This window comes from Idiotropiscis lumnitzeri, chromosome 7 (genome assembly GCF_059441095.1).
Source record: "Idiotropiscis lumnitzeri isolate Australia: NSW breed Sydney's pygmy pipehorse chromosome 7, RoL_Ilum_1.0, whole genome shotgun sequence".
Classification (NCBI taxonomy): Eukaryota; Metazoa; Chordata; class Actinopteri; order Syngnathiformes; family Syngnathidae; genus Idiotropiscis; species Idiotropiscis lumnitzeri.
Window position 1 is genome coordinate 10,106,365 of NC_142397.1, and position 26,382 is coordinate 10,132,746.

Here is a 26,382-nt window from a genome sequence, read left to right on the forward strand (position 1 = left end):
CTCACCGTATTATTGGACGCAGGCGTGCAAAACATGATGGCATACATGCACTCAATAACATGCGAGTTGGGCCAGTGACGTCACAAACGGGAAAAAAAATGTTGGCGTTTTAGTGCATTTTAATGCATCAGATTGAAGTGAAGTATAGATGTGTAATACATTTTCTTTCTAGATGGAAAAGTGAAGTCTCTTGATGTCCCCTGTACGACACTTGATTATGTACTATAATGTATGAGTGGAACATGTAAGAAAGCTGTTGTGGTTTCATATTTAACCATATTTTGACCCTTAAATTAATCTCAATTTCAAAATGGTATCATAATCCATTATAATATGTTCAAACTCAAACGTGATGCACTTGTTTGTCTAAACTGAGCTGGAAGTATATGCACTGCTGACACTACAAGCCCCAGAATGCACTGCAATAACTGGTGTGTATCATGTCGTTGACCCCCTTCCCCGTTTGCAGTCAAGCGGCGTATTTGACTCGGTGGTAGTTTTAGGTCCCAAATCAGTGGTTCGGAATGCACAGTTAAACACCAGTAAATGTCTTTATTGCAAGCTGCTGTATGATTAATATTCTGACTGCTTAGTGATAAAATGCATATGCGTCAAGCACTGAAAGGTGCACAGCAGGGTATTAATATGAAAAGCACTGGGAGCGCAAAGCACGCTGTTCCATCGCATCATTTGATGAAAGACCCACCAGCTAACCTTTTTATAGAAAATGATCGCGGCAACCATCACATGGATGCACAAGTGAAGACGCTCCCTCTCTCGTCTGCCTTTTAAAGCCCAGAGCTCATTAAGATGGAGCATCCAGGCAATTTACATCTCGGTGTCTGGCACAGTAAGCTCCGATATCTAAAGTCCCACAAGCATCCAGTCTGTTTCATGCTGTTCAATTGTGTGATCTGGTGTGCTTGACCACAAAGCACGTCATCAGATCACACACACACGCACAGGCTGGAAGTTATTTATTTATTTATTTATTTTAAGGCCTGTTTGCATTGGGGTTTCAAAATCACATATGGCGCGAATTTACTTCCACATGTAAAAAAAAAAAAACTAAATTCTTCTCGCTGTCTCATTGCAACCTCGAGTTGTATGCACGAGGGGGGCAAATGCATCATTATTTAAGAGATTGAATGAGAGAACTGAGATCTAATGGTCTGTCCATTTAATTGGTCTTTTTTTCAGGGTTTTTTCATACACGGGTTTCCAAAATGTTAGTCATGTTCATTCTAATGAAATTGAAGACGTCGCTGGCTTGAAACCCCAAAATAGCTGGAATGTTTCCCAAAAATCTCTTTTGAAATGAATCAACCAAAGCTCCTATCACATAGGAACATGAAACTTGATAGTCCAGTTGATCAAGAGTAGACCTACAAAAGTCTCGTTGTCCAAAAAGACGCAGGAAGCCTGCTATTTCGTCAGTTTCCTCCTAACAAATTTGAAACGCGTTGAGTATAATAAATGGCGAGGCGTTGCTAATTAACGTTCAATTTGAGTTTCCCCTCATAACTTGCGCATTGCACCACAGTCGACTTGCCATAAAGCACAAAAAAATTGCAAAATAAATATATACGAAAGTTGTCGTGAACAAATACAAACGTTATTGTGAACGGTGTGTCCTGAAAAGATGACCTAAGCTCCCCCTACTGGCAACAATTTATAGATACAATAATGCTGCTCCGCCCCTGACATTTCCTTCAAACTCTTTATCCAAGTTCTCCGACCAACACACCTGACAACTTTTATGTGCCCCCAACAGACAGAAAAAATTGTGAGGGGCCCATTCATCGTTTCAGGGAGGAAAAGAAAACAGCAATTGGCAATAAAACGGGTCCTTACTTTTGAGGCAATTCCCAAAATTGTCTATGATTTCAACAAAATTCTGCCCGTGACCCTGATCAATGAGCTTGCATTGAAAATGACATTGATCTATTTCAACAGTGTGGCCGCAGCACATTGTTCACACTTATTCTTCTTAAATATGACCTCTGCTAATTGTCTCCATTGCGGGCCAGCTGTTGAGCAATGTGGGTGATGGGCCTTCATCTAACAATGTGTCAGCCGTACACGGCACAATGGCCGGGTCAATAGTAACTGTCTTTTCATGATGAATAATAGCAGCAGCTCTAAAATGCTTCCATCAACATGTTTAGTCCCACTGTCATGTCGACTTTTTCACTTGACTTTCTCTCTCCCCTCCATTCACCCTCCTACCTGCTAGATGAGATCAACTCAGAAAGTTTCCGTGTGGCCCGTGGCCTTTGCGGGCGGACTGCGCTACGAGTCCCCCAAGGTGAACGCGGCCGGGAAAGTGTACGGCTGGAAGACGGTGTTCGACCCCAATCGGCCCTTTGCCATCGACATGGCCGGCTTTGCCATCAACCTGAGGCTCATCCTCTTCAAGCCGCAGGCGTACTTCAAGCTTCGCGGGGTAAAGGGAGGCTACCAGGAGAGTAGTTTGCTGCGGGAACTTGTCACACTCAACGACCTGGAACCCAAAGCAGCCAATTGCACTAAGGTAATTCAATGCTTTTTTTTATTTTTTTTATGGTTCGTGTTATACTTTTACTGCCGCTGAGCAGCTAGTGGTTAGGGAAGTCCCACAAGTCTGTATCAGGATGGTAAGAAGTGCTAAAGCAATTTGTTTATTTCCACTTTATAATCTACAAAGAATGAATAAATATATAGATAGATATCATTCTTTATAGTGAAAATAAATGCTTTATTTTGTATTGTATGAAATTGTTTTATTTTTTTAATTTGTCGATTTGAACAATATAGTTCAATTAGATGACAGACTTAATCATGCTATCTATGAACACCTATATCCTGTCACATTACATATTTTTATCTAGAACTAAATTACAACCAAACAAATCCATTTAATTGTATTTTTTGAATTGTTTTTATGTATATTTGTTGTGTTGGTTACCAAGAATAACTTTTAATTAAAATATTAGAAACTGCTCTCAGTAAGGTGAATTGGTGTTTTTTTATGTAGTAAGTTTACATTTTCTCATGATTTCACTGTGTTCTTTTTTATTTTGCCATTTTTTTCATTCAATTTTTTTCTTAACAGATATTGTCGTACAAATATGGAATTATATTTTTTTGATTGCATTTATCTTATTGAAGTTTGTGCAAATGTTGCTTGTGGTCTTTTTTGTAAATGGCCATTCAACACAAAACGGATACTGAATACTAATGATTTTACTCAGCATACATTTTTAAGATGGGTTTAAAAGTCCTGACAATCATCCCTGTATCCCTCTGCGGTAAATTCTGCTGGATGCCGTGTGCAGCTCAATGGGAGCCTATCACAGGACATGAGTCTTTGCGAGAATTTAAGGGCCGGATTAAAACGTTTAACGGGCCGCATCTGGCCCCCGGGCCATAGTTTGCCAACGCCTGCTCTAAATTGTCCATAGGTGTGAATGTGTGCATGAAAGGTTTATACATGCCCCGCAATTGCCACTCCGTATCACCCACGATCCAAATAAGTGGGATACTGTATAAGTGGATAGATGGATATGAAACCATGTATGAGTTTTTTTTTCTTTTCTTCCAAAAGCTAGACAGATGAGGAAAACCATGCCATTGCAAAAACAAATATAACCTCATAGGAAATATTGTGTTAAAAAGCCCAACACACCTAAAGTAGGTAAGCATTTGCTTGATTGTAGCATCATATTTTTTTCATAAATGTAGCATGGTCATTGGAGGAAAGCTGTTCCGCATCCTTGCGCTAAAAGAGTTTGAGGGTGGTCACTTTGACTGGTTCACGTTGACATATACAAGCAATAAGAATGTATAATGTAGTGTCCATGTGCCATCCTTGCTCATGGCCTGTGGACAGTTTACACTCCAGAAAAGCTCTCTCTAGTCAGCCAGAGGGCTTCAGTTTACCACCATCCATACACCAAGTGCATAGAAATAGAAAAAGATACTGTCAGCCAGCCTGTTCTTGACCTCTCTCAGTCATCCACAGGGGTAAACGAAAGGCAGGCAAATTGGGAAACCGCTGAGAGAGCGGAACAGGAGCTGGGGGGAATACCGAGGTCAGGACGCCGCACTGATTACAGATGAGGAGGACTGAGAGAAGGTGCGGATTTAAATGTGAGAAACAAACATCGGGTGAATTTGCGCATTGGGCTTTCTTACAAGTGTGAGAATTAACCTCATTTATGCCCGCGCAAAGTGGTAGAGGGCTCTGAGCATATCTAAAACACTCCATACATAATTCAGTAGCGTCACAGCAAGACGATAGGAAGGAAGTTACCCTTTCAATCTATAAAAAGCATCCTTGGGTCCGTTGAAAGTGGCAATATATGTTAGCATTATTATTATAGTGGCTAAAACATAAAGTTGATTCATTCAATACAGATGTGAAGTACTTTTCAATAAGGGCGGTGATGCAGCTCGAAATTAATTCCGTGATTCACAGGAGACTGAAATTGGAAAGCATGTTTTAGTTAATACATTAAATGTTGGCGTTTTATCGAAATGTGCTATCGTTTTTGAACAGCCTAATGTCTTTTAGTCCCTTTTCAGTGAAGGGATTAAATATAAACTCTGCATATTAAATAAAAACTAATACTAAAACTAAATGAAAATGAAGCGTTAAAAAATTTACACATGAAAACAACCTACTTGCCCTAAGCACGAATACTTAATTAAAAAAAAAAAAAAAGTCAAAACGAAACAAAAAATAATTAAAAATCCTAAAGCCTCCTATATTACAACTCTGAATGAATTCTATTCATCTCTTAGTCTGTCTATTGACAGGACACTCAAGTGATGGACCCACCTCACGCCTATCTCCAACACCGCCTCTTTGCCCTTCAAGTAGCTTTTAACACAGCGGCAAGATATGGTGCAGAGTGCAGTTGAATGACTGCAAGACTTGACTGAGAGCATGCTAATCAATCATGGTGGGTTCTTTTCTGCTTTTCTTTTCATCCTCAGATACTTGTTTGGCACACGAGGACAGAAAAGCCCATCCTTGTAAACGAAGGGAAAAAAGGATTCACAGACCTGAATGTGGAGATTTAACCATTTCTCCCGGTGAGTAAGAAATGACCTGAAAACTCTTCAGACGCGTGAGGATCAGATGACTGAATAATTAATTAATTATATATAATATATATATATAATAATTAGAATGATTTTTTTCCACAAATGTGAATTTGAGATCTAGCTGAGATTTTGTTTAATTTTTTTTTTTTCGATCAAGCCATTTGTGTCTTTTCAACCCATTTCTCATGGCTTTTTTTTAAATAGGCGGGGGTGGGGGGGGGGGGGGTGAGACCAAATGACAAAACAGGATTTAAAAAAAGGATTGTTGTTCTTGTACTACTGCTACTTCAAGAGTGAGTGTGGCTTTAGTTACCATGACCACTAAGGATGGAGATACTTTATTGAGCACGCAGGTTTTTTTTTTTTTAACTAACGAGGGCAGGAATCTAGCAAAGGTTTAAAGGTGAATGAACTAATTTTCACTTGTGTAGGAAGCAATTCATACACTAAAAGTGTGCGTATGCGGCGCATGGGCACCTCACTAAACGCAAACGTGTAACAGCAGGCTGGCAGTGCAGTCAATTGTCCATAAAGTGTCTCTCTATGTCAGGAATTCTCAAACTCCTCTGTCCTTTTTAAGTCACTTTTTTTTTATTGTCTTGGCCTTTTCTGTTGCAGGCGTTTGGCTTCAGAGTCCTGAACATGCATTGATGAAGATGGTCTTTGAGGGCCAAGATATGTGACATTTTCTGAGCAATGGACAAAGCCGTACTTATGTATTATATCAAAGCACAGATTGGTGAGAGGCAGCTTTTATTTATGAGGTCTGCGAAAGAGACATCGTCAAGGACGCCTCACTAGACAGTGTGGGTGTCTTCCTGATGACAGCACAATTTCAACCAAGTCAGGTTTTAGAGAAAAAAAAAAAAAAAAAAGGAAGAAATGTGAGAAATTCATCTAAAAAGGACAATAACATGACATGGACTATCTGTCTTTTGGATTTTACTCCAAACAAAACACTGGAAGAGAAGGAATGTTCTTTTGATAACAATGTAATGTTTGCTTTAATTTAATTGAACTTGTTTAGGTGTTGACAAAACTACTGACCCATACATTCCCATTTACTCCTGGTTTGCAACAATTCATGCATTTTAGTCACAATAAACACTTGGGGATACCGCAGTTGGAAATATACATTAAAAAAAAAAATTGCACCTTTTACTTCGCACTTAAACATACACTGATGGTATTTTTTTGTAATGTGTGTAAATAGAAATTCTTCATGGGAGCAATCAGGAAATGTTTCAAATCTATTGTAACGACTGTATTTATGTTGGTCCATTATGAAAATAATAGCACAGTCAAGTTTCTGGTCGGGGGTGCAGTTTGTGTTGAAAAATCAATGCTGAAAAGCCCATCTGTGTAATTTTTATTGATTATAAAACTTTCCACTTTATAATGCACAGCCATGGACGAACAAACACAAACACGATCTCACCAGAAGAAGCAAATTAGGGACAAGCATGATAATTGAGAAATCCATCATCAGTAAGTTCTGTGGAATAATTTCATATCACTTCGAAGCAAACTGGAGTTTGCTGTGCATTTACTCTCAACTAGCTGGACAAGTTGAGCAGTTATGTGAGGCATAATTATTCTCTTCATTAAAACAATTGCTTGGAAACTGAAGTTCAGCATATTCAGAGAGCGCTAAAAAAATAAAAATAAAAATCAATCAAGGAAATTTACTCATTTCATCCCTAGTAGAAAGTATGCAAAAAAATACACAGTACTGTAAAATGTTAGAATTTGAGTATTTTTAAAGCATGTGCAAGAGTTGAGCACTTGTCAAATGTCATCCCGCAACATTCTCCACAAGCAATGAAAATGTTGCATCGTCCCTTTAAAATTGTTAATTGCCATCAAGTCACAGCATTTGAGTATGGGTAGTGTAAGCCACTTCGTTTTCATAAAGTCCACTAAAATAAATTAAAACCTGTCACTCCCCAAAATTTTTGTAATCAATTTTGATGGCTTTTTGTACAGAATCCTACGAAATTCTAGACTTCCATTGGTTGTTATTGGATCGAAGGTATGATGATTCTAAAACTGAAGAAGAGATTTCATACATAGCCTCCATTATTTTAATTTTACGGAGCCCCTAAAGTGACATGGAGGTTAAAAAAAAAAAAAGAAAACAAAAACATGCCGCTCGCTCGTAAAGATTGTGAAATAAGGGAGCGCGTTTTCTTTTTTAATGCGCGTTTATGTACTTCCGGGACATCTTCTGCATTTTTCACCCGTCGCTTTAAGTACAAAGACATAATATCCCTTTTTGATACTAAGCACTATTTCCAAATAAGCAAAAGACGAAGCAAATGCCACACAAAAAGGAACATCTCATGACCGCAAACAGCATTCCATGATTCTTGCCATCTCTGCCGTACTGTCGTCTCTCAAACAGCCGCGCATTAGAGCCAAACTGACCCAGAAGTACATAAATGCACGTATTTTTTCTTAACTTCCATGTCATCTCCGTAGAATTCCCATTACAACGTATTTCAGTCACCCGGGACAGCAAGCTCAGAAAAGCAAATGCATTTTGCTAAACACATCTCGGTGTCGCACTCTTCATGATATCATTTTATGATGATCCAGATGTTGTGCATGAACTGAGCGAGACAACGGCAGCTGTAGTAAGCCTCTATGGTCTGTGACAGTAATATCCGCGTACATTTTCAACTTGATAAATCGGAGCTTATCTTAACGGCGGCGGGCAGAAGCAATTGGAGACGATTCAAACACTGAGCCTCTGTAGCGCTGCCAAGTTCTATCAAAACACTCGCATCAGCCACAATACAGCACAGCAGGAGGAGAATGCATAAAGATTGTTCTAGTCTAAATATTACATTAGAATACATTAAGATGCTGTCTCAGAAAAGGACAAAACTCACGTTCCTGGCTGCTATTCTTTACTGCAGGATTGTGCACTGGGCTGACCATTCTCATATTGCAATGTCATCTGTTGTGTTAGGTTTCTATTTATTTGTGTATTTATTTGAAGTACGGGAGTGCAAAAGAATCATAATCAGCAATAGACTTCAATGGTTTTAATAGTTTCGAATGATCTGGAATCCGATTGTGCAGTCACGCAGCAGCTCATCGAGAAGCCATCGGCGCATAAGCAGTACCGCGTTTTCAATATTTAATGTCACTTGATAAGCATTAACAGCCGTCTCGAGGGCTTCTAAGGCACAAAAGACTCTCTCCTTATAAGCCCTCTCCTCTTCCCGCATCTTCACAGTCGTCCTCATGTGAATCACGTTATGCATGGGACTCTTTAAGGTTGTCCGTTTGCCTCTGCGGGTTTGTCTCAGAGGAAGATGGTAGATCAACAATCGAGAAAAATAAACATCAACTTGACTGACTTGACTTTTATGTTCCTTTGGTTAACCTGTGTATTGTGTATTATCGTCATTTAGCATGCAGTAGGCCCGTGCTCATATTCCTCTTTCTTCGTAAATTGGTACCCTTGAGCTAGAAGACACAGAAATGCAACAGAGTCTTTCTTTCAATTTGGCATGGCCACTTGTAGGTCATTCATGACTCATAATTATGTGTCCCAAATCGAATACGTATGCCAGTCATGCCCGTTTGGCTGTTTAAATGGACAGCCTTAATAGATATAGAGAGCTGTCAGTTTATCTAAGAAATGTAATCAATAAATGATTTCCTTAGTTACCTTGTAAATCACAAATTAATAATACATTTTAATTGTTTTATCAATTGCAATAGTACAAGAAAAAACTTTACAGTATTTAAATACTCATGTTAACTTGAAAGTGGACGAATACATATCCAGATACAAATATATCGTTTAGTTCATGAGGCAATTTTATTTTAATTCAATTCATAAATTAAATTAAATATCTATTACTATACAGTTAAAAGGAATCTAAAATAATTAAGTCATTGCTTTGTATTGAGCCAGCATTATTTTGCAGCTAGGTAGAATTAGCGTTTTTATTAGTAAGATTTTATTTTCCAGTTAAGAGTACAATAATAGAAAATGAAGCAACTGTTGGACAGCAAGCCTCGGAAGATAAAGTTTAGCAACATCTGATTTAGATATTGTAACTAGTATAGGCACCCTTTCCTTGTTGTTTTTTTTTATTTTGGAATTAGCAATTCAAAGCAGCCCCCGCCTTGCCTGTCAGTGTGTCTCGAGGGATCCATCAAATCGGAGGGGAGAAGACGTGGACTTTCCTCTCCACAGTATCTTTTGCTCAAACTTTCTGACCACATGCAATTAAAGGCTGAAGGTGTGTGTTTAAAAACATGCTCGGCACCTGAGAAAATCTCCCCACGCGCTCATTCTTGCAATCCTACCTCCCGCCCCCGCCGCGTCCTCGGAGGTCAAAGCGTCATATCATGGAAGGTTGCTGTCGAACAAGATCCTTACCATCTGTTTGCTGCTGCTGGAATACTGACGCGATCTGTCGTGAAGTGAAAGCTCCCAGCTCTGGCGGGGTTAAGACGAGGCCAGATGTAGTGGGCGGTCGAGCTGCTTCGTTGAGTGTTAGCACACTGACAAAAGTTGGAAAGGACATGGAGATGGAGAAGAGTTGATGCAGCTGATTGTCTTCTTTTGCAACACTGAAACAATACAATATCAATATTGAGGATCATTTGAGTTTTTTTTTTTTTTTAAATGGGTCATGACAAGAAGAAGCCAAGAAAGTACATATTCGTGAAAATAATTATTTGCTGAATTTGTAAGTTTGCTCAATTATTAAGTTCCAAAGTGTTGTGTTGTTTGGAATAAAATAAGTACTTCATTCATAAGCAAAACAATTTGTGGGTGGAGAAACTCTTGTTGGCAAGTACTGGAGACGTGACCACCAAATGACTTTTCACTTGAGATCAAAAGGCAGATTTTTCACTCGTGCGTGTCGAAGTGTGTGAGTGTTGCGCTTGAATGTTTACATTAGATTAGTGGTAGATTCCAATCAATATGCGACTTGTTTGACAGATAATGTTAAAAAAAAAGTTGACATTTGTGAGGTGTAACGTCATTCATTCATCATAAATCTTAAAGAGTGAAGCAATAGTTAGATTTAAAAAAAAAAGGGCACATGAATGGAAACTTTTTAGCAATAACCTCCCTGAGAACGCGATCTGAAAAATATGTAAATAAAGACACGATCATCACAAAAACAGCACAGCATTTGTCAAATCTCAGATTTTTTTTTTCCCCCAGAGTGGCTTGTGTAAAAATAACAGGAAGCCTAGCCGATAAAATGACATCAAATTATGCGACCATGTTTTTAACTAGCAGGCGAAGCAGACAGCCTCTTGTGCGCTTGATGAATGTTTATTTTGCAAAGCTGTTCACGTAGGTTGGGTTTGCACACACACACACACACAAAAAAAGTCTAACTCTTTCAGGAAAGCCAATATGACAAAACATTGCACTCTTTGAAAACCTATTTCCTGCTGCAACTGTTTTATTTGCCTGCGCTATATCAAACGATTCACATTTATATCCACAGTCCAATAAAGGTCAAGTGAAACGCCGTTTATGGATGACAGGCAATATACGCCAAATCCTTTGTCTGGTAGATTTATCCTTCTTTGTGAAAGTGTGCATTCTAATCATCTGCAGTGAAGCAGAGGGACCTGCTGACGATTGTGGGCTCGCTGAAGGCGTCACTTTATGCAACGTTATGTATCTCACACTCCGACAGTACTTCACATCTTAGAAAGGAGACTCATCCACACTGCATTATTCTGAACATACCGCAGCTTGTTGCTCAGTGATGCAGTCATGGCGTTAGGTTTCAAAAGCCCAAACAGTAGCAAACTGTTGTCGGTGCATTTCTAATGTCATTGACAGTTTCAGATGACTGAAGTGATGTTTTGATGGATTTTCCAGATTGATTGTCTTTGGCAATGGACCTTTTCTTCGTCCCATGTTGTCAAATCAATATTTCTGTCGTCCTGTACTTTTATTAAAGGCTTGACAGCCTATCAATACATTTCTCAATGAAACAAACCAAAATCTGAGAATAAAGTCACAACAACAAAATAAATTAAAGTTGAAATATTCAAAGAAAAAACTTTTACTTTTACCAGGAAAGAAATAATTGACATAATAATTTATATCAAGAGCAAGACTGTTGACATTGTCAATAAAGTTTAATAAACAATTAAATATATTGAGATATTTAGAATTGAATGTTCCTTCATATCCATCAGTATCCTGAAAGGTGAGTCAAAGCTGCTTTCCACAAGTTTATTTTGTCACGATGAGCACGATTGCTGAAAAAAAAAAAAAATTTAAATATACCTGCTGAGATCTGTTTTCCACTTCCCTTTTCCTGTATTTTACCACAGAGGCCCGTTATCTTACACAAAGGCCTACTCTGAGTAATCGATCAAGGCTGGATTTCAAGATTATTACAGTAGCAGAACACAGGGATCTTGCTGCCGCATCTCCTTTTGTGCCGTTTCACGCAAATTGCTTATCTTTTGTACGACGATAAGAGCACATCGTCTGTGAGCCAGTGTCTATACACAAAGACATGCAAGGAAAGCGTGCACGTTCCCCTCAGGAACAGCGGGTACACACATTATAAAGATAACCCAATTTAACTCTACATCTTATTTTTCGGGTCTATACGTCGGCTTTCTCTGCAGAGCAATAAAACCAGAGCACAGGCTGAGCCTGTTAATTGTGCTCCACACGTACGCACGTCAGGTGTGTGACTCATGAGAAACAGTGTGGACTTTGTGCAATCTCACAGGGACAAGTGCAAAAATTCACAAGCAAATGTGAAAATGTGAGATTATGTTGCTCTCTAGCTGTCAGCAGCCTTCCTTCCAAGATCTCAAGACTCTTTGAGGTCTATTTTTATGCCCAGTACAAGTCTTGTGGGAGGTGATGTCAGAATCTACGCAGGGGCAGGCCAGACTGGGTTTTGGTATTTTATGCTGATTTATACAGCTTGATATAGTTGGGAAAGTAAATGGGGATTTTGTGCCATTGTGGGTGTGAAAACAGCCAACTTGATTGTCTGCCAGTCAAGGCGGCTCCTCTCATTCCCTTTAAAAAAATTTTTTTTTTTTAAATCGTTATGAGAGAGACACTTGACAGGACGGAGGAGGAAACTGACTACTTGAGTCCATGCATAAGGTCAAAGAGTTCAACCTATGTTTTTTTAAGTAACTACAAGCAAACCTCCATGGGCATTTGATGTACATTTGACCAAGAAGATCACAGAACTATGAAGTGGGCACTCAGAACTGCCTTCTCCCCAAATCATTTGTGTCTCTGTGAGACGAGCCCAGAGGTGGGAGTTTTAAAAGTGTTCAATGTACGTCATTGTGATATTTATTAATGAAATGCAATCACATCCACCACAAATATCTCTGGAGCTAAGAATCTGTCCACCTGCACCTCGATCTTGATGCCCCGTTTTATTTTCTGACATGGCCCCCTTGAAAAAATTGCCTACCCTTTAGTCACAGCATGGGGCCGGCGCAATCAGCTCTCATGGCGGACTTCTCTATTGTGGGGTTGAGTTCAACTGAACTTATAAAGGAACATATCAGGTCATGAAGCTATTCAATTCATTGATTTCACTCAAAAGATTCAAAGTTCTTCATAAATGAGGCAACAAAACTCAAGTCCCATTGAACTCTCTCTCCCCAAAAATGCTTGGTGCACAAATGCGCCCTGACAAACTTGAAATTGAGCACAATTTTCAATTTCCAATGTGCATGCATTGATGCGCACCACATAAGTGCAGCTTTTGTTCTAGATTAATCATGAAAGCAGCCACATCACAGTTAAAAGAGGGTGTGCACACTTGTGCCACTCCAATTCAGTGTCTTCCACTTTCTAAAAGATGTTTTTTTTAATTGGGTTTTACAGGTTATATGTCACATATATGGTAGAAAAAGATGGTATGTTTTGGTCTCATCACAAAATCTTGACTGGGATGTGTTGATCGGTAGAACAGTATGGTACTGTAGGTAGTGATGGGTAAATGAAGCGTTAAATCTGCTTTATGAAACAGTTGTAGTATTTTTGGACTCCAGCAGATGGCACTCTCTGTTCAACACTGACTTGCCATTTTTTAAAACCCTTCATTTAAACCAACAGTGCCATCAACAGGACTCCAAAATACAACAAATGGTTCATGAAGCGAATTTGAAGCTTCATTTTTCCATCACTAACTGTAGGTACGGAGGTCGCTTGGAACGTTTGTAGGGTATTTTGTTGTGCAGTGATATTCCCGGGTCATGCCGTGTCTCTCGAAGCTTTGTGTGAGCCCTTCAAAGTCGACGTCTTCCCATCTTTTGTCCGCCTCTCATCCTGCCCCCTGCTGTGTTACCTTGTGTAATGGGCTTTGCAAGGTTGTCTGTCCTTGTGATGATGCATTCTGTCTTTCTTGTAACGGCTTTACAAAAAGGCTGCCCGGAAAGCCGTATTTCATCAAGCAAAAATTTGCTTTCCTGACGGGGGCTCTCAAGTCTTTCTTTATTCTTTCATTATTGAGCGCTATTCTTTCACACTCCCCTCCGGAGACGCATTGTGCATCCCCGCAAGACAATAAACTGTTACGACACGATTAACCACCTACCTTCGAACACACAGACACAATTTGAGACCTCTACTTCCCACTCCCTCGCTCTGAAGCCGCCAAACATAGAGGGTGAGGAAAAAAGCAATTGTGTGCAAATTATTCGGGCGCGAGTGTGAATAATTAAAGATGCCGACCACTCTCTCCAGACGTGCTGCATCTCCTCTCTACGCAATGTACGGTTCACTCTGTGTTTTCAATGTGTTATGCCATGTTTATTTTTTTAGGTCGGTATTCGTACTTTACTTTCAAAATAACCCAAGATGTCAAATTTACAGCTGTAAAGCAACGCAATTTATTCCTGCTGTTCCTTAGGCAGGCCACTGGGGAAGCTTGAAAAAGGGCAATTGTGCTCGAGGCCACTTCAGGAGCTGTCATTCACAGGGAAAATCAGCTTACCACTGTTATATCTTCCCCTCCTGACCTCCCTTTAAATTTGTTTGTGAAAGGAGTGATAGAAATGTTGCAAGCACCGCGTTTGATGGCAAAGTTTGAAATACTAAGATTAAAAATCTATTCTTACTTTTCAGAATTTTTCCATAATTTAATAAGGATGTCATATTTGCCCAGGGAGACCGCCAATCTGTGAATAGGGCATCTTCCACGTTGCTCGTACGTGTACGTGTGTGCATTAGTGATGGGTAAATGAAGCTTCAAAACTGCTTTTTGAAACAGTTGTAGTATTTTTGGGCTCCAGCAGATGGCACTCTCTGTTCAACATTGGGCTAAAAGCACATTGACTTGCCGTTTTTTAAACCCTTTATATAAACCAACAGTGCCATCTACGGGACTCCAAAATAAAACAAATGGTTCATGAAGCCAATTTGAAGCTTCATTTTCCCATCACTAGTGTGCATCTGCATTAGGATAAATCATGCATTCATCCATTATCTGTTCCGCTTCTCCTCACAAGCTTCGCTGGGAAACTGAAGCCTATCACAGCCGTCTTCGGGCAGTAGGCGAGTTACACCCTGAACTGGTTGCCAGCCAATCCCACACAAAGATAAACAACCATCCGCAGCTTCAAAGCGATTATAAAACACTTCACCACAAAGGGAGAGAGCCAGATGAGAAAGAAAATTAAAGTCAGAATCTATTTCATTTACTCAGACTAGTGATTGCCAACCATGTGCCGCAAAATTATCCAATTCCACTTAATTGGTCCAAAAATGATCAATTATTTCCGACAATGTCTCTTTTGTTATCTCTCTAAGCCACTGACATATAGTGACAGGCAAAGCAATGAAATGTACTTCCAATATATGTCCTAAGGTATAATGACTAAAAATGTAATAATTATTAAGGCATTGTATAAGTAGATACTTTTGTGACATTCTTAATTGGTGGCGTGCCAAGAGATTTTTCAAATGTAAAATATGGGCAAAGTTAACAACAATATAACTCATGTTTAAACTTTTAATATGAATAATACAAATCATAATTACAGTATACAGGGGCAGGTTTGTCAATTTTGTGAGGACAGGACAGAAACGTGTGTCTTACATCACAGTACCTTCCGATTCAGATTCTATGAATATCATCACTATTTCGCTTGTGTTGGGGGTATCATAAAAAAAAGACACATTTTGGTGGGTTAACGGATTAGAATTTCAACAACCTGAAGTCTTGCAATATCACAAATGATATTGGTTCAACCAATTTTTGAGCCACTTTTCTCAGAAATTGGCCCATTTCAACTCATTGAAACTTTGGGGTGTTCAAATTGGTCGTTTTCACATTCCATCCTTTTACCAACATCTGCGATGTAAAACAAAAAAAAACATCAGGCCAATGTGAGAAATATTGCTTTTACTGCACCAGCCATCCATTACAAACTCCACCGGGGTCAGACATTTCTATCCCCAACATTCTGTCAGTACGCTCTCTTACACGAATAAACAGAGAACATCCATGTCTTTCTACTATTTTGAAAGGTGTGAAAGCACACAGAGACACCAGCAGTCTCCGTGGGGGGAAAATTGTGACAGTACTTGTGTATCACCAAGTGGAAACAGCTGCTTCTCTTCAAGAAAGCCTGTAGGATAATGACAGACAAATCTCTCCTAAAAGGTTCTCGACGCCAGCTCGTCTCTTTAATGGTGTGTATAGCGCGCCGCGAGTGTTTATAGAAATACTCTCCTACCAGCAAGAAAGATCCATTTCATATAATGTGTTAATGTCCACATATGAGGCGTGACAGAAAAAAAAAAAAAAACGCTCCTGGCAGCCATGCTCATGAATGTCAGCGTCTTATGTCACAGTGTATAAGCTCTTGCCAGGAGTATTGTTCTCCTCTCTTACTTTTAGCACCCCGTTTTGGCTGTAGTATCAGCTAAAAAGTTAACATTTTCACGTTTATTGGCAGATATCCCCAAATATTATTCCTTGAATTGTATTTCATTTTTGCGCAGTGAGGAGAAGCGGTACAGATAATGGATGGATGGATATATGACTACCTTGACGAGCAAATCACAGAGCAAGATATTCGCTTTTTCAGAGATTAAGAGGCTAAAGAAACAACATTAGCACAACTCAGCTCTATTTTTATATTTTCAACACAGTATTTCTTTCAACCACTTCTATAATTTGTGGTTATTGTTTCATCAGAAAGGTCACTCCTTTAGCCACATTGACTGCTTTCCGTGCCTATTTGTGCTTAGCAATAGTACAGATGGTAGATTTCAATAAACCAGACTGCACTGTGACATCACAAACACCATTCCCAAGTGCAGCAATTGGTTGTCTTTAATATTTCCGAATAACACTATTACTAGTGTTTTTTTTTTTATTTTATTTTATTTTATTTTTTTACTTTCTTTGGAGGAAAACCGAGGGCAAATTTTGAGCAGACATACATGCAATGTGTGATGCACACGGCTAATGATAATTATATACAGCAAGAAAAGGCACAACTGAGCCTTCTGCCAAAACAGTTCATGAACTTCAGCATAAGTGTGTCAGCCAAGAATATATTTCTTCTGATTAAAAAAAAAAAACCTGAAACACACTTTTCAGGAACTGTGGCATTTTCTTGTTTTTTTCTTATTTTTTTATGCATTCCGTATCTCTTTATTTTTAGTTGGGCACTTAGGTTGAATAGCTAGCAGCTGACGAAATTCCACAACTGCCATTTGTGATCCAAATGTTTATCTGCATTATTCTTGAGAATTTTATCACCCTGCTTTCTCATTCTCGGCATCGACCACACAAGCAGCCTTTCCTGCCTGCCGGACCGTCGCGGCAATCTTTTGCCATGCTGTTTGCTATCAAGTAGGCCAGTTATTAACTGTTGACCAATGATAGCTACTATCAATTTATAATCTCAGCATACACTGAAATGGGGTTTGGCACCTCTCCTGATGTCAGCGGCAACAGGCTCCAGCTAAACTTGAACGTGTGATACCACATATTGGAACACGGTTGTACAGGTGTAGTGTTAGGAGTCATCTTCCTGACCAATTGCAACACCTCAACAGAGTCACCTGACTCCATGCCAAGAGCTGTCAAAACAACACCGCCGGGCACACAGTCCCTGCCACCGTGGCCAAACTGTAACAATAAAAGCCGAAATGATTAAAGAACTAGGCCGTATGTTTGCGGTTGCTGGGTAGGACTCTCCGATCCAGGCCACTGCTCATTGTGCAACAGACCAAAGTGTGAGGATGAATCATGCAAACGCAGGCTGCCGTTCAAAGCAGCTTCAATCACCGCGCAAATGATGACTTTGTTGTACTTGAATCAGACCCAGATTGCCCAAAGCTACATTTGTGCGCCTGGCCAGAAAACACTTGAGACTTCTGCCCACAACCGCACGGCCAAGTGGTTTACAAACACGCAATAGATCGCGGTACGAGGCCTACTATGCAATTTTAGCAATCTGTAGTAATGGAGGTTCCCTGACCTGATCTGAAGTTGCTCATATTTGTGCGCGCACACACACGCACACACACACAAAAGTATGCATATCAAATCCCTGCTTATAATCATATGCAAAGTTATCCTGCAGAGAACAGGTCGTACAAGAAGAATTCAACTTGAGGTGGTGAGATGAAAGCAGAAGCAAGGAAAGCAAGACAGAAGATGAGAAGACCCCTCTTTCTGCAACAAAACTCCACACTCACAGTGCGGTAGTGGCAGAATGCATTCCTCACAAGATGCTCCTCGTTGTTGTAATCCTCAACCTCGGATAATGGAGCGTCGTAATCTGCAAGATAAAGCGGGCTGTGGAAGAAAGCGGGAGGTAAGGTGAAGCCTCTTTGCGTGCCACATGCTCGCCCCTATCAAACATCACGAGGCGACCAAAGGATGCTTTTATGTTATCTTGACGGAAAATGGAGCGTTTTTGTGCACCCTCCCCCACCCACACACTCACGAAAAAAAAAAATTCTAAAGGTATTCATGGAACACAAACGTGAAGATTGTTGAAGGTTAGAGAGAGTTGTCCAGACTGCGGAGAGATATCTGCAAGTTTCCACAATAGAATAAAAAAAAGCAGGAAATACACTTACCTGCCGCAATATTTTGATAACCTGCATGCTGTGGATATATGTCTGTCTCACTGTAATAAAAGCAAAGAAACACCAGCAGCTCTCTGACATTTATATTCCTGTAGGAAGGCAAAAGATCTTCTAACAAACATCAGCGACTGCATAATAAACATGGCTACAAAAATCTGATTGTTGACTGTTAATTGGAAAAGAGAGTACAAAAATAACCCCGGGTAATGAACCGCATGCAAGTTTAATGATCAATACATTATGATCCGATCACGTGTAACGGTCTGCTCTGGTAAGTTTCCACCACACTGCACATCTAATGAGAGTCAATACAACAGACATAAAAGTGGCATTTTAAATGCATGACAGTAAACATTTACCTTTTAAAGACATAAACATAAAGAATTATTACGTGCTCATTATTACTATTATTATCCGTCCATCCATTATCTGTGTGTGTGTGTGTGTGTGTATTTACTCTGGTTTCCTCCCACTTGCATGGTAGGTTAAAGAATCACTCTAAATTGTCAATAGGTGTAATTGTGAGTTTGAATGGTTGTTTGTCTATGTGTGCCCTGTGATTGGCTGGCAAACAGTTCAGGGTGTAACCTGTCTACTGCTACAGCTGGGACAGTCTCCAGCACGCCCTCGGGAAACAGAAAAATATGCTAATCGACGTACAAAGCAGGTTGGCGAAAGCAAAGGTTTAGAATGAATTCACTCAGAGTGACAAAATTCAATTGCAACATTTGTTTAAACATAGCCATAGTTGCAGTGAAGAGATTGCTCTCAATTCTATTACAAATGAAACACGGATGGACTCCAGCCACACACCATTTTATGGCCTATTATAATTTACCACCCCAGAGGGGGCAATACACCCATAAAATGCACCTACATCCCTGCATAAATTAGCTACCTTGATTCTTTAGTGCGAAGCAATTAAGAATTCAATTTAGACTTTAGTGGCCAAATTGAACCGACTTTAATGGTTTGAATCAAGGGCATGAGACTGGGTGAATAATAACAGTGCAGGGTGCTGAGTGACAAGAGCTGGGCTCAGCTGCTTTGTCAACCGCGCCACTGGCTGTGACCGACTGTTGGATATGTTTGTGACGACAGAGCAGTCAAGCATCAAGGACGTGAATCTCCATCATGGCGTGCATAGCTGGGCGCATGTTTTCTGTGGAGTCTGATTTGGCTAGCATCCAAACATAAGAAGGCCACATCTGTCATTGTGATTGGTGATGGGGACGAATTAGAGGCTTTATTGATTAATCTGCAAAGAGAAAATGAATGGACAGTGCTGAGTTGAGTTAATGTGGATTATGGATGCTAAAGATGTCAGAAATTCGTCTCTTGGATGTGGAAGAACGTCAACACCTGCCTAGTATATGATACATATTTGAAGGGGATTTAAAAGGTGTCTTAACTGTATTTTTTGGACAGGTGTTATCACCAAATAAATACCTATGGATCATTCTTGTGAATATTTCCAGAAAATTAACAGCATACGGGTTTACCTTAGAAAACATTTTCACACGAACTACTGACAACTCCCTTAATAATACTCACAAAGCCGTTCAAGTCATTTGAACACGTGCCTTTTTGGTGATAAAACGCTTCACAGCTGGATGAAGATCAAGTAATAGTCAATATTTTATCATTGAGAATTTCGGCGATTGTTTCCGAATGGAGTGCTCTTCCTATCCAGCAGAGGAACTGTTCAGTCAGTGACGAAGAAGCGCGGTACTACTTAGGTTGATCGAAGACTCTAAATTGTCCGTAGGTGTGAATGTGAGTGTGAACGGTTATTTGTCTTTGTGTCCACTGCGATTAGCTGGCAACCAGCCCAAAGGCAGCAGGTGCAAGCTTCATCTCACCCACAACCCATATGAGGATGATTGGTAAAGGGATAGAAAGGAAATTGGTTCTGAAGTGCCTCTCCATCCATTAGTTGTGAACTTAAACAACCAAGTAAATATTTTGTTATATCCCTTGTTTGCAAAAGGTGCAAACTTCTGAATAATAACTTCTGTATTTACATACTCAATTTCCTTGAGAACAACACCTAGAGATGGGGAAAAGAAGCTTCAAATTTGTTTCATGAACCATTTGTTGTATTTTGGAGTCCTGTAGATGGCACTGTTGGTTGCTCAGTAAAATTGTCAATGTTATGTGCGTTGGAGCTGCTGCACCACATACTGTACATTGGTCTGTCCAGTAAAATTGTAATTTAGCGGGCTTGGTACTGCCTTTATGAAGGAAATATCTGTTTTGAAGGGGATAGTGTGAATTTATCAATTAATAGTTGCTTTTTTTTTTTTTAGACTGACGACAGTCATTCCTAGCTCAGCCACTTAGTTGCCATTGTAACAAAATTTGTACCTGTGATTGGCCCAGCAGTTTATAGGGCAGGAGCTTCAAACGGACTAACTTTAAAAAAAAAAATACAAGACAATATCTATATCCATGTAATATATTTTATATATCTATCTATATAAAAATCTTTAAAAAAGCCCCCCCAAGCATGAATATCACTATGCCTTGTTGCACATCTTATGTGTATCTGTTTTGATTATGATAAAAAAAATACATTCCCCCCAAGTTAAGCTCCCCCATAAATACCTACCTCCAACATTTTGTGATTCTATTTTGTATTGTATTGTATCAAGGCTGAATGATGAATGCAATATTTTGTAATTGCAAAGACTTGGGTTTAAAATGGTCCTTACTTTATTGACAATGAAGGGGGAGAGAGAATCACACAGTGCTAAGCTAACGCAGGCGCGCTAGCTCTCAGTTGGTGCATATATCCTGAAATTTAGCCATGTCCGTCAATCCATCCATTATCTGAGGCACTTGTGTTTTCATTTAATTGGATTTTGTAAGTGTAAATACTATGAAAATGCAGGCCCAAGTTTTTATAGAAATAATTTCTCTACAACTCTATAGCACTGTATTTGTTCTCTCTCACCCTGTCTCCGAACTTGCATAAAACTTTTTATTCCTGGATTTTAAAAAAGGGCCAACATAGAAAAAAGGCAAAGGCAGCCTGAGGCACTATAGGATTCTCAAGAGGGTGTGTTTTACTTTTAGAGGATTTGTATTTCTTCATGGTGCTAAATCTCGGCACCAAAAGTCTATAATCAGCTTGAATTATCATCCTTTACAAGAAAATGTATTCAGATATATCAACAGAGATCAACTCTTACCCTCTTCTCAATGCTGTGCTCAGTGTTGCAGATCCTGCATTCCAGTTCATGATGTTCGACGGGCGGGGCACTGCAGGTAACAAAGCCGATAGCTCTCCCTGCAGCACACGTGATAAAAACAAGATGGATTAATGTCTCATATTATCAAATCACACACCTGCATGGATGTTGGATACAAATTAAAGCAGTAGATGTATTTCTTCTTCTTCTTCTTCATTTCAACTGCCCACCATTTTATGATTTAATGCAATATTAGTTAAAACGCTTGAGTTTTTTTTTTTTCTATAATGGACAGTGCGTACTTCCTTGCATTGAGCACGTTCATGGAGGAGAAGAAAGAAGAAGAAGGAGACGAATAAGAAGAAGGTGATGAATAGGACCATAACAAGCCCATAATAAGGTAAGCGGATTTGAATAGTAAATTATCCAGCTAATGACGTTTAAATAAACCTCTGCCGTTAGCATCCCTCCCGCGGCGGTTTTATACACTGACGTTTTGTTTTAATGTTAGTTAAAAAATATTGCCTGTACTGTAAATAAAGGTTTTATGATGGTGTTTGAGCTTGCAACAATTCTATTCAATTTGTATTATTTCCTAAGGGAAAAGAACGTTCCATCGTAATTCCTTTGCTCTACCTTGATATGTCAGCCTATAGTAAAGAGATTATTGCTTGGAGAGACAACTCACACCCACGCATTGCTTTTTACTTCTCTTTGAGGGACTATAAACATCTCCACTTAGCACCTGGAACTTCCAACTCAAGCAAAAAAAACTGTATAATCTCCTGCACACAGGGATCAAACTGAAAGTGTCGACTGTGCGCACAATATGCAAATCATCTCACGTTAACTTGCATGACTTGTGAAAAAAGATGATCATGTGGCATTAAAACATTCATGTAAATTCTCCCCCGAGTGACATTTTGCTTGAACGTTCTGGTCATCATCGGTCAGAGATGCGTTAGAGAACAAGCTCGCTATCAGTATAAAACAATGGTTGGAAAGGAAACAAAACGTGAAATTATGTATTTTTTTTGTGCCAGCTTTCAAAGCCCAACAGGGACAGTCGTCCTTTGGACCAGTCGACGGCTGACACGAGGTCACTCTTGTCACAGTATGAAAAGACAATTTTTCCCCTCGCCAGCATGCTGTTTGGCTGACTTTGAGCGAGCACATTGTTTATCAGAAAAAGGCCGCCTTTTGATTCTCAACCCTCCATTCTTTTCTGAGGTCAGCTGCAGAATCTCAGTGATGCCCCTAAACATTTATGCCTGAAAGGATAACATCAGGCATTGTGACTCAAAATGCCCTTGCTGCCTCCTCTGACCCGCTTTCGCCTCAGCCACACTTCCTATCAGCTCTGCATCAGAAAAACAAATACAGCAGAACCCATCCATCCGTCCATTTTCTGTCCAGCTTATCCTCATTAGGCTCGCGAGTGTCTGTAGACGATCCCTGGCGATTTATAACGAGAGGTGGGGGCAAACTGCAGGGCAAAGACGAACACAGTCATCATTTATTTGGAAAAATAAAACCCATAAGTCAAACCATGGTCATTTTTTGTGAAGCCACCATAAAAAAGGGAGCTTGTAACAGCAATAAGAGGAACATTTTGATTTTTTTTTTGCTTTTATGTATGTAAGACTCAAGAATGCAGACATTTTTCATAAGTAATCAGCTTTATTATGGCGGCAGTTTGGAACCAAATAATGCAATTAAATTATTGCCTTTGGGAAAAAAAATTAATGCTTTGAAATTTAAACAACTTGGACATAACCACCACATCACAAGAGTGATTTTGTTTGAATTTGGAGGTCGCATTGACTGAATTGTTGTGTATTTTAGTTTTGGACACTTCAATAAAAGGCGTGTATTCTGCGTCTTCAAATTAGTTTCATTCAGTACTTGAACTGCGGTAATTATGTGACCCTTGGAGTACCGGGGCCGTACAAGCCATTGAATAGAGGACACATATTAAGGCTTGGCATTTGTTTTTGGCTGTCGCTATAGCATCCATGCAGCTGCCTTTTCAAAAACACTTTGAAATGGAAATCAGTGTTTGTTCAATGGCGCATGGCGCTGATAGAGTGAAAATGTCTGCTGGGTGGATGCAAATTGACTGATTTAAGTGTGCACGGTGCATCCGATTGCTCGCCAGGATACTGGTGCCCCAGCGCACTCCCCAAACCTGAAATATGCTTGCTCCCCCACACCCCAAATGGGTGCCACGGATTATTGAGTTATGGGTATTTTACGATTTTTCCAGATTTTTATTTCATATTTCCACACCTTTCACCGTTGTTTATCTGAGTTTTCGGAATAATTTTGGGGCTTTTTAAAAAAAAGAAAAAAATGAAAACAAAAAAAAAAATGATGCATGTAAGAGCCATGTAGACACTTAAATTTCTGAAACATGCTAAAACTATCGAGCGCTTCTGTAAGGTGTTTATGGGTGCAGCATGGCTTAGGTGGTGGAGTGATAGTCTCCCATTACCATATATATATATATATATATATATATATATATATATATACATATATATATATATATATATATATATATATATGTATGTATGAATATCATAATGCCTCGTTGCATGTCCTATGTATATCGGTTTTGATTATGATCAAATAAACATGGCCTGGAACTCGTTTCCCCTCAAGGTAAGCTCCTCCACAAATACCTACCTCCAACATTTTGTGAATCTATTTTGATTATAATATCTAATGAATGCGTCCTTTCAGGGAGATATGCCTGTCAGATGCAATTAACGTTCCCTGTAATACCTCATGAAAACTCTAAACGATTCATCAGTGATTTTCATGTGTGTATTAGTGAAGCTTCATTTGTGTGTTGTAATAGCCTCCATGCATGTCTTATAAAACCCAGTCATCTTTTGTAGAATATGTAAAATTGTGTCAAACATTTGTTGTTAGGCTATGCTTAGCAACACTTGAAAGTGTCACAAGACCCGAGACTTTAATTCATCTGATTGTAAGAGCAGTCTGTTTTTCACATTAAATAAACCACTTTCTTTCCTTGACAACTAGTATGATTGGATGAATTGCACACCAGAAGGTTAGTTGAAAGATTTTTTTTTCAGTAATATTGCCAAAAGATGACTGGGTTAGGCTGATAAGGGGATATGCATATGCAATGTTTATTATAGATATATAAATATATGTAAATATTTACATTACAGTATACAATGGTACAATATTAATATTTTTTCCCCTGAGTGGAGACAGAGTAATCCATTATTTTAATGTTTACACGTGTACAGTTTTGTATCCATTTAGATTATTCATAGAAAAATGTTGAATTTACTGACTGAGACTCAGACCTGCAAATACAAACAGTTATTTTATCCCATTAAAACAATTTGTTAGGGTAATCTAAACTGAATATGCTCGATTAAAAAAAAGCCTGCACACAATGATATTATAATATTAATCATACATTTGTCATTTTGGGATTATAATTTCAATGTGCATGTTCATATAGCAGGGTTGAAGAAACTGCAGCCCATGTAGGTCTTGGAGGAGTGCATTTGAAAACAAAAAAGGAAATAAATCTCAAAATTAACCTCTTACAGAAGCAGTAATTAAAAAAAAAAAAGTTCACTGACGTACCGCATGCCCAAGAATGGATTTCAGAGAATTTATATGAATAAATAAAATACTGAAATGACCCCGGATGGCAAAAGTGCTTCCCATCTCTGCAATACATCCACCCATCGAGGTTGTAAATTGAATGGCAGTACAACACTTCCCCCTACAGGCTATTATCGACTCCACAATAAAAATACAGTACCCTCGTCACTGTATTACATATTTCTGTCTGCAATCCTCAATAACGTAACTGCTTCAAGAAATGCGTCTTTAACCAAGAGAGCCATGCCATTGTATTAGTTTCCATGGACATACACAGCCAAACAGACGAATTAATTTGTCAGACAATTAAGTCTGCCGTAATGACTTTAAATGGGTGTCTCAGCCTATTTCCTTTTGGAGAGGAAAGCATCACTTGTCACAGCTGAAAAGCAATCATGGCAAAGAATATAAACGATACATATATAAATATATGTGTGTGTGTGTGTGTATTATACACAAAAAGCACGATGGCCTCACAGTGAGACACAGCAGAGGTCGTGGGTTCGATTCCGGCTCCGGCCTTCCTGTGTGAAGTTTGCATTGTTCTCCCCGGACCTGCGTGGGTTTCCTCCGGGTCCTCCGGTTTCCTCCCATAATCCAAAAACATGCATGACAGGTTGATTGGACACTCTAGGTATGAGTGTGAGTGTGGATGGTTGTTTGTCTATGTGTGCCCTGCGATTGGCTGGCAACCAGTTCAGGGTGTCCCCTACCTATTGCCCGAAGACAGCTGGGATAGGCTCCAGGTCCAAAACGCCCAGCTGCCTTGTCTGCTGCATCCGGGAAGTACACAATGTATGTTTTGCTGATTAAATGCCCATGCCAAATATGTATCATATTTATACAAAATAAAGACAATCAAGTTTGTTCGAAGAGGTTTAACTAAACACCACCGCAACACTGAAGTCTATCTGTCCTACCTGGGTGCAGAAGCCAATCATGTTCAACGGGGCGTTTCCTGAGGAGAACCAATGGGATTCATATTAGCTTGTCTCCCGCGCTGTCATTGTTACGACCTACTGTTTTTGATTCCCCCTCTCTCTCTCTCTCTCTCTCTCTCTCTCTCTCTCTCTCTCTCTCTCTCTGTCTTTCTCTCCCTCTCCCTCGCTCTCGCTTTAAACACTGCTATGACAGGTGTGTTTTATATGGGGGACCAAAACTACTGAGAATAAAAATTGCCGAGTTAAAAAAATAAAGAAAGGTGAACATTGGATTCAATTTAGGTGTGCTTAACGAGTGGCAACGTAAAATGGCCGCCAGATACTTCACTTTTTGAGTAAACGAACGGATTCTACTAACCGGCATCCATTTTTGTTCTTTCAAAATAAATTGCAGCCT

At 39.4% G+C, this 26,382-nt stretch overlaps 2 protein-coding genes across 8 annotated transcripts in view; one reads left to right on the forward strand and one right to left on the reverse strand.

The window, feature by feature from the left end:
- b3gat1a (beta-1,3-glucuronyltransferase 1 (glucuronosyltransferase P) a) overlaps nucleotides 1–7,201 on the forward strand; it is a 68,126-nt gene extending 60,925 nt beyond the window's left edge. For all 6 annotated transcript variants that reach the window (XM_088300334.1, XM_088300333.1, XM_088300335.1 and 3 more), the window contains 3 exons: nucleotides 2,237–2,533; nucleotides 4,981–5,079; nucleotides 5,710–7,201. In XM_088300334.1, the coding sequence (XP_088156460.1) occupies nucleotides 2,237–2,533; nucleotides 4,981–5,067 (384 nt within the window). In that variant the 3' untranslated portion in view covers nucleotides 5,068–5,079; nucleotides 5,710–7,201. The remainder of the gene's footprint in view (nucleotides 1–2,236; nucleotides 2,534–4,980; nucleotides 5,080–5,709) is intronic.
- Nucleotides 1–25,607, reverse strand: part of LOC148333514 (uncharacterized) — a 51,891-nt gene extending 26,284 nt beyond the window's left edge. Inside the window, exons 1-3 of one of the 2 annotated variants that reach the window (XM_088300339.1) lie at nucleotides 25,522–25,607; nucleotides 21,391–21,488; nucleotides 9,494–9,618 (exon numbers count right to left, since the gene is read on the reverse strand). In XM_088300339.1, coding sequence (XP_088156465.1) covers nucleotides 9,494–9,618; nucleotides 21,391–21,488; nucleotides 25,522–25,585 — 287 coding nt within the window. In that variant the 5' untranslated portion in view covers nucleotides 25,586–25,607. Of the gene's footprint in view, nucleotides 1–7,236; nucleotides 8,569–9,493; nucleotides 9,759–21,390; nucleotides 21,489–25,521 lie in introns of those variants that run through there. The other variant, XR_015844215.1, reaches the window with a different exon arrangement.
- Nucleotides 25,608–26,382: the final 775 nt, after the last annotated feature.